Source organism: Centrocercus urophasianus, unplaced genomic scaffold (genome assembly GCF_019232065.1).
Source record: "Centrocercus urophasianus isolate 14NV4802_14NV808 unplaced genomic scaffold, USGS_Curo_1.0 seq_12, whole genome shotgun sequence".
Taxonomy (NCBI): domain Eukaryota; kingdom Metazoa; phylum Chordata; class Aves; order Galliformes; family Phasianidae; genus Centrocercus; species Centrocercus urophasianus.
The window spans coordinates 28552849-28561566 of record NW_024884364.1 but is presented as its reverse complement, the minus strand read 5'-3'; the positions used below and the strand labels follow the sequence as shown (position 1 = coordinate 28561566).

The 8718-nt window shown below is 40.9% G+C and overlaps 1 protein-coding gene across 4 annotated transcripts in view; it reads left to right on the top strand.

Annotated features, from left to right (window-relative positions):
- URB1 (URB1 ribosome biogenesis homolog) overlaps positions 1-7587 on the top strand; it is a 44216-nt gene extending 36629 nt beyond the window's left edge. For all 4 annotated transcript variants that reach the window (XM_042809577.1, XM_042809578.1, XM_042809579.1 and 1 more), the window contains 7 exons: positions 550-656; positions 1178-1321; positions 2036-2145; positions 3315-3491; positions 4384-4625; positions 5593-6183; positions 6801-7587. In XM_042809577.1, the coding sequence (XP_042665511.1) occupies positions 550-656; positions 1178-1321; positions 2036-2145; positions 3315-3491; positions 4384-4625; positions 5593-6183; positions 6801-7006 (1577 nt within the window). In that variant the 3' untranslated portion in view covers positions 7007-7587. The remainder of the gene's footprint in view (positions 1-549; positions 657-1177; positions 1322-2035; positions 2146-3314; positions 3492-4383; positions 4626-5592; positions 6184-6800) is intronic.
- The last annotated feature ends 1131 nt before the right edge of the window (positions 7588-8718 follow it).

Genomic DNA, 8718 nt, shown 5'->3' with positions numbered 1-8718 from the left:
CTGTGATTCTGTGATTCTGTGATTCTGTGATTCTGTGATTCTGTGATACAAGCTCTCTGGGAGGTTTGCATGGGTAACTGCACCTGAAATTGAGGCCTTTAAATACCATTTGTCTATGAAACGTTGATGCGACACGACTCCTACTTTTCATTTGCTCAGTAGCATTTTTCTTACATTATTTCCATGTTTCATGAGCATAGCTGATGCCAGAGTTGTGAGGTGACTGTGAATGTGCATAGGACTATACTGAACATGTCTGGAAGGCAGTCTCTGTTGGGATACCTGCTTTGCCCTGTGGGATGATGCCCAACCAAACGTCAGCAGCCCTGGAAAAAACAGTTGAGTTTGAATTTCCCCTCCAAGTAGTCTGATCCAGCTCAAACAATACAGTCAGCCTTAGAGCACAAGCTCTCCTTGCTGTAGCTAACACACTGTTTTGACAGCTAGCTGAAAAACTGGAAAATATTGGTTCTGTTTATTTTTCTGTGTGGTTGTATATTGGGTTCATCGTCCTTCTCCTCAATAACCAGCCACTGTTTCTCTTCATAGAGGAGCACATGTATACAAAGATCAACAGGTTCCTTCTGTCACACCAGTATTTGGACCTGAGGAAAGTACCAGGGTTTTTCCAGCTTTTCTACAGTTTTGACTTTGAGGTAACTTAAGAATCCCTTCATAGATATCCACTTATTCTTCCAAAAAGAATACAAAAATGACATAAAAATGCAATCAAATCTTATTCTTTCAGAGATAATTAGAGAGATCATTGCTCTGTATTATATTTGACTGGGAAGTATTATTTCTTTTTTCCTTTTTTTTAAATAAGAGCAGATAATGAAATCATGAGTTGTGCTGCGTACTGTACAGCACAACAAGCAGAATGTTCTGTCCCAGCTAATTCAACTCACGTTTCAGTTTAATAATTTAAACTGGAGATTGATTGAGATATTTTAGAAATAGCAACTTTACAAGTCCTATTGTCAGTGCATATTTGGGCCGTAGAGCAGCTGTTCTTGATGGATGTAGTTATTGATTAAATGTAATGGGGATGAAAGTGGAAAAGTCCAGAAGAAGCTGCTGAGCACTGTGCTGGCATTCCCAGGCTACTGGTTTGTTGTGCTTAATGAGCAGTTATCATTCTGAAATGTCTGATGGTGCTGTTTTTTATGACTTGTAGCACAAAACAGAACGTGACTGGGTTCTCAGACTTCTTGGGGAAGGGCTGCGTGATAAACACTGCTACCAGCTCTATGACTACCAGAGGATCTTCCATGTCATTCTTTCCTTTTTCAACAGTCCTTTGTGTGATGAAGGCTCACAGGTAAGAATTTAAAGATAAATAAAGATATTTAAACCACACCACTTCATTTATTTATCTCAAATATGAAGCAGAATGGATCAGTTGACTCTTCCCTTTCCCTCTTGAAAATTTTTTTATTGTTGATTCTGTACATGTTGAAGAGGGAAATTCTTATGTCTAAACCAGTCACATATATGAGCCCTGAAATTAGGAGAGGACCCTGCCCAAGGAAGCTGGGGGTGCCCATTCCTGCAGGTGTTCAAGGCCAGGTTGGATGGGCCTTCACTCACTCTCATCAGCTGATGGTCTGGCTGCACAGTCTTATTTCTTCTGCTTTGTGGAAAACATTGCAGACTTCGGTTTTGTTGATACCCTAATTAGCATGTTATCTGTGCAGTGCATTAAGAAGAAGAAAGTTCAGAGGCCATCAGCTCTTAAGATTATAATCGTCCATCCTGAGAAATCCACTGTTTAAAGTATCTCACTTAACTATGACAATTTTGGACAGAGAGAAAGCTGTCTTGCTTCCTTGAAGATGAGTGTCTATGTGTATGAAACATTGGAAAGAGAATGTCTTTTGTTCTCTGAACGTGCGGTGTTTGGGGATATATTTTAAGTTGATTGGATTCCGGATACCAGTCAGGTTGCTAATTACATCCTTCCGAAAGATGAATAGTAACTAGATGTTGACTATATTCTAATTTTGTAAAGAACAAATTATATTTTCTGTTTCAGAACCACATTCTAGAAGTGCTACAGAATGCTGCCTGTGTCACTAGAGCTGCTTATGAGCTGATACAAGACCACAGCCTCCTAACCTGGATACTGCATATCTTAGAGAAAAGGTAACTAGGGAAATATTGGTGAAATGAGAACAATTCTACTGTCGTACATGCAGGAAATAATTATGTAACTGAATATGAAAACAAAGGGTGGCAGATACAGAAATGACTCTGTTAGTGGTCTTGATATTTGGCACCTAAGGCCATACTGGCAGAACTTGCTGAACTATGAAGTGTTCCCTTGTGTATCTAAAAACAAAATCAAGGCACTTTCAAATTGCAGTAGGAGGAGAGTTTCATGTTTCTGAAAACCTTAGAAAAGAAAAAAGTTATTTTTGTGTACCCAAATCTGTCTAATACCCACACCTCACAACCTGGTGTAGGACCTCTGATAGAGTACTTGTGTGACACTGATTTTGAGCTCACTGTAACACTCCAGTTGCTTCTCTGAGATGTGTGCACACATGTGCATGTATATGTGCACAATCTCTCTTGTATAGATTGTCCTGGCAGGTTCAAGCAAGTTGTCAGGATCATCTGTGCTGTGATCAGCCTGAACAGGTCCCAGTGAATACCCCATGATGGTAACAGCAGAGTGCATACAGTTCTCAGGGGCTGGTACTAGGGACAGCCACCTTTACTTTGATATCATATAGTATATTTGGAAGACTGTGTATTTGGCTTCTGGCACTCAGTGGTTACTTGGTGGTTGCCCTTTTGATGAGTATTCTTCTCGCATCCTCTGTGCAAAAATGATTGCTTTTTTTCTTTCTTTTTTACTTTTCCTCAATAAATGTGACTTCTGATACTGTGCTGTAAGCACTGCTGTTGTTGCTTAAAGCCTTAGGAATATAAGGACCCAAGATGTCTTGAACAGCAATTGCTTTAAGGAAATGTTGGCAGTGGCTGCAACTGAATGGATTGCCTTGCCTTTGTAATGAAAGGTACAAGTCAGCAATCGCTAGCCTTGTGCGAGGGCTGTAATGCACTGCTGTTCCCCAACTGCAGTGTGGCAGGAGGTGGTGCTGGGTTTTTCCCTTGTCTGAGGGCAGGCAGCAGCCTGGGTCTCCACTGCTGGGGCTTCATGGGCCTCCAGTCTTGACAGGTCCTGGCTGTGAAGTAGCTGCTCTGAGCGTGCACCAGAATGCAGCCCTCTCTGAAATACTGCCTGGTTTCTGCTTAAAGTCTGTCTTCTCTATGGGTATTTATTCCTTTGTTTGTTGGTTTTTCAGGTTTCTGGAAAACAAGCTGCTAAATAAAATCATTTCCTTAGTCCATACTCTGTGGCTGACAAATATAGGAAGCAAGAGAGAAAGCAAGAAAAAGCCACAGGAGAACAGGAAGCTTCTTCCTATTCAGCTTGTAAATGAATTCCTGTATGTTTTGATCACTTTAGTTAAACTCATTCGGTAAGTTGTTTTTGTTGTCGTCGTTTTTCTTTTTAAAGAAGTTTGCATACTGTGCTCTGTCCAGTTTGAAATTTACGAAGGCTGAGAGAATGTCTCAGTCTCTGATGAGTGTAATGCTCTTCTCCCCTTCAGTCTGAATGTCAGCTCATGAACCTCAGTGAGATTTTCAGGAAGATGTAGCTGCTGGAATATACTGGGAACAAAATGACAACTGTTGCATGGTTACCATCAAGTTCTACATCCTTAGTAATTAGCTATTTTTAAGCTGCTGTGTTTTAAGCTGTTTTTTACTTCTGGATTAGTGCCTGCAGTTGGTGGTGCTGTTTGTTGCAGGAATCTTTCATGCTCTGCAATGTGTTGGGCTCTTTCTGTGTCTGAACCATGCCTGCAAATTATACAAAGTCATGCAGGGTTCTACACAGCAATATTAATTAGGTTTTAGTCCCTTCTCTGCGCACTCGATGAGCCCAGGTGCAGCAGCTGCAGCAGGGAAAGCAGTAAGCAAACAGGTAGATAAACAGTTCTGTTTGAATTCCTAATAGCACCTGCAGCTCTGCATGCAGAGAAGTATTGCCACAATTTCGAGAAGCTCTACTTATTTTCTCAAAATTCTGATGATGCATGCAAAATGAAATGAAGTGCCAGACCTCTGGCCTCTTCCTTGTGTGCCATATGCCTTTGGCTGTTGCAGCTGGGAGGGCAAAGGCTGTGTTCCGTGAGCTGTATGCCAGACCCCAGTAGCATGAAGTGGGAATGAAATTAATACTGGTACCTCGAGAAATCTAAGTGGAGAATTGTAAGAGAGTAGAAGGAGGAAAACCTGTGTTTATTATTGCATTTTACTCATTAGCATCTAGAAAAATACATGGTGCTTCTGTTTCTATTTTTATAGGACTAATTTAGATCAAGCCAAGCTGGCACAGTTTTTCACTACATTCAGTTCTGTGCTGGGATATCGTGCTCTTGTTGTGGAGGCCTTTAAAGAAATGAGTCGATTCACTGTGAATGGCAGTGTTCTCTCAAACAAAGACATCCTGCTGTTGTTGCATAAGTGGAGCATCATTGAAAAAGACCTGCAGCTCCAAGAGGATGTGCAGAATCTTGCTCAGAAATACCAGATCAAAGAACTGCTTAGTAAGTACTAACAACATTTAAGGAGATTAATACTGTTAAGGTTGCTGTATGTTAACCATGCAAGTTAGGCAAGCTTCCTAGAAAGAAGTATTAATAACTATAGTCAATCAGATGCAGCTTGGGGGAGGAGGAATGGAAATGGGGGAAGCCAATTTTCAGACCTATATTGTAGTGATTTCTAATTTTAACACAATTCTGGAAGCTTTAGAGCAGTCAATTCTCAAAAAGCGAAAGAGCTTTAAAATAAAACTTGGTTGGAGATTTAGCGCACTTGGTATGTGAAAAATTCACATCCCACACTTATCAGCCACACTCAGTCAGGATGCAGCTATGTTGGAGCAGAGCATGCTTTGCTCTTTTAGCCTGCATTGTTAAAAAGTTTATCTATGCTGGTGTCTCCTTTCTTGAGCTGGTGTGTGCTGTGACTCCACTAGCCTGAAGAGTTGTGGTGTGTGAATTTCTCATGATCTGGTGTAAATAGTCATAAAATCACAGAATGGTTTGGGCTAGGAGATCAAAGCCACCCACCCCAACACCTGCTGTGGGCAGGGCTGCCCCCCACCAGCTCAGGCTGCCCAGAGTCCCATCCAGGGCCCCTGGCCTCAAGCACCTCCATGGATGGGGCACCATAACTTCCCTGGGCAAATAATGTTGCCTTACTGGCAAAACTGCATCTCAGAGACCTCTGAAATGCTGCTGTGATTTCATGTAGCATTGGGGCAGGGCGTCACTGGCCTTATTGTTCACTTCAAATTTAGGTGATCCAGTTCAGAAGAGTTTTTCAGTGTGGGAGTCACTGCAGCCTATTTGCTCTGAATTGTGTAAGCTGTTAAATGAGGCTACTGCTTACCCTTTTAGCAACTGAAAGTCTGATCCAGACTGATCCAATCTTTCTTGAATAATTTGGTACAAAAAAAGTCCTTTGGAGGACCTGGTGTTTACTGTGATGTTGTTTTTCTTCTTACAGAAAATATTAAAGAAAAGAGCAAATCCCAAGCCTCATCGCGTCGCAGTCAAAAAAGGAGAAAGACAGGAGAAGACTGCATGGCTGCAGATCTGAACATCTCTGAGCTGGAGAAATGCAGAGAGGATCTGAGCACCATATTTGTCCACTGGGAGCCCGTTTTCCCAGTACTGCCTACCAAACATTCAGAAGAACCCCTCAAATCTGCTGACCTTACGGATGAAACAGTCAGTCTGACCTGTGCATCCACATACATAGTAACAAAATGGCTGGTGAAGTCTATGGTTGAGCACAGCCTCAATATGCAGAACGTTTTGTTGACTCTGCAGTGGCTGCAGAATTGCATCTTGCCACACCCAGTGGCAGTGCAGGAGGTGCTCAGGGATGAGACCCTGAGGAACAACATCTACAGGTTTTACAGTCGGATCTGTGAGGCCAGCAGCGGGGCAGTGGGACACTTAAAAGAGCTCTGTTTGTTCAGTTCAATCATGCTTCACCTGATGGATGCTCAGGGCCTGACTAACAACAGCTGTCATGAACTTGTAAAAACATTGTGCCAGTCAGCAATGGCGGAAGAGGATGTGAACAAGAAGGGTAACTTGACTCTTCTTTCTCAGTCGTGTTATAAGGCAGAGTTGTGATAGACAATAGGTTGTTCCATAGGTATTTTTATTCCTCATAACTGGAGTTCTGTGCCTATTGGTGCTCATCACTTGAACAATGTGAGAGCTGTGTCTCAGGTGGTATGGGTGTGTGGGTTGGCAGAACGGAATATGGCTGTTGTAGGGGTTTCTGGTTGTACAACAGTCATACTCCCTGAAAGAAACTTTCCCTTTTGGGATTTTAATGGAGCTGAGTGAGGTATGTAAAATGTAACTCCAAGGGTAAAATGGTCTGCAACAAATAAATCCACATGGGTTGTGATCCAAATACTGTTCAGTGTGCCCATTGGATTGCAGAAGGCACAGGTCAGATTCCAGACGTTTTAATTTAAAGATGTTGGCAGGGTGTGCTAACAGGAAACTGTTACCTTTCCTTACTATGGAGAAGGTAGTTGGCATTGTATGAGTGAATAACTCGCATGTATTCCACCTAGAAAATAGTTAGGAAGCTTTTAAAATATAGTTGTCTAGATAAAGTGGGTTATTTTGTTACTGCTATGTGGTACTAAAAAGCATATCTGTTCTGATTGTTTTCTGTTTCTTCCACAGCTGTTTCTGTGTTCCTGACTTCTGTTTACATCGGAGACGTATGGCTTGGAGCACAGGAGCCAGATATGTTAATAACCCATGTCAAATTGATCTGCAGTAGTACAGATGATAAATTAAATGATGATGACATGGAAACTGATAAACAGGGAGAAGAAGCTATTATACCTCTTTGCAGAACCCTGTTCTCAGCTGCACTGGGACATTGATTCAGCAAACTGACACTTATATCTTTAATGTTATATGCTCTGCCATCACTGCTGTTAGCCATGAAACCCTCCTGAACTGTTCTTCATACGAAACTAACTTTTATCATAAGGATCAATATTTTCTTACTTTGTGAGAATCGGAGGAGGAGGGATTCATCGATGCCTTTTATTTTTTTTCTTTCTCCAGTTATGGGACATAACGTTATTTATATCATTTTTTTAATTACAACTATTTTTAATGTTATGAAGAACCAAAGACAACTGATCAGTCCATCATCTCTGGTCTGTATTTCAGTCCCCGTGCAATTAAAACCCATCCTCTCTCTGATGTAGGATGTTGAAAAATGGCTGCAGTACTCCACCACAGTTTGGTATAAATGCAGAGAACGAGCGCTCAGAGCTTCAGCCACTATGATTTACTATGTCTTGAAAAACCATTTCTTTCAGGATACTTGATACTAAAACAGATGGCACTGGGCCCCTGGGATCATAATGGTCTAGGATTCTTCTCATTTTTAGATTGCTTTTGAAAGCATTTCTATTTGAGGTGGTCTGGTTTTATTCTCTTTTCTGTTGGTGTTTTATGGTTGTTGTTTTTTTTTTAATAATTTTTTTAATTAAAAAATGCACTGCCCATCACCACTGCCGGAAAACATTCAGCAAATACTCTCCATTCTGAGAAGATGAGAGAGAGCTAAGACCCAAATGACCTTCTGGTGATTGATAAAACATGTGTTTTATTGGAAATTCTCTGTGAAGTGTGATAAATGTTTCTTGAACATGGCCCCAAGGGCAGTTTAACGTATCATTCCAGACATGCAAACAGGCAGAGCCTGAACTTGAACCTTTGAAATGTAAAACAGGATTTATTAAATTCACTCATGAATATGTGCTGTGCCCAGGTACTCTGTACACGGTCTGTACTGGGGAAAAATTCAAAGTGCACACTCCTTGTGATCTTTGTATAATGTGCCTTTTTTAAGAATAAAGGACTATGAGATGCAAATGAGAATTGCTTCTATATGCTGTTATCCTTGTCCTAAAGAAGCTGTGCTATCTCTATCAAGACCTGGTTTAAAAATAAAAAATATTCTCTTGAAAAAGCTGTACAAGCCCAATAGAGGCTGAAGTGTGGCATGGTATTAATATAGAATCACTGGTGTGCAACATAAAAAAAAAAAAAAAAAAAAAAAAAAAAAAATGTTCTTTGCAAAGAAAAAAGTATTTCACTTAATTTAGAAACACAAAACAAAAACAGACAAAATGAAACCAGAGGAAGTGCACAAGGCAGGATCTGAAAATGAGGGTTGGAGATGGAAAGAAGCCATCTTGTCTGACTGGAAAAGAAGATACTTGTGGCACATAGAAGGTTTTCAGCTGTCCTCAGGGGCTGATCACATCAAGAAGTGGTTTATAATGTGATTTGTTTGAGAGAATTAAAGAAATGAGATTAAAACCATTCAACCTGTAAAAGGCTGTAATGTAAAAATTTTTCTCATGGAACTAGAGCAATTCAGCCACTGCCCACATCTATCTTAATTGGCAGTAAATTAATTTTCCCTAAGCCAAGTCGGTTTTGCCCAGATGGTGACTGCTAAGCAATTCCCCTGTCTTAATTTTGACCTGTGGGGCAGTGAGAAAGCAGCTGGGTGGGCAGTTGCCTGTAGCCTAAGGCCAATCCTCTGCAATAGCTGACATACTACAGGACAGTG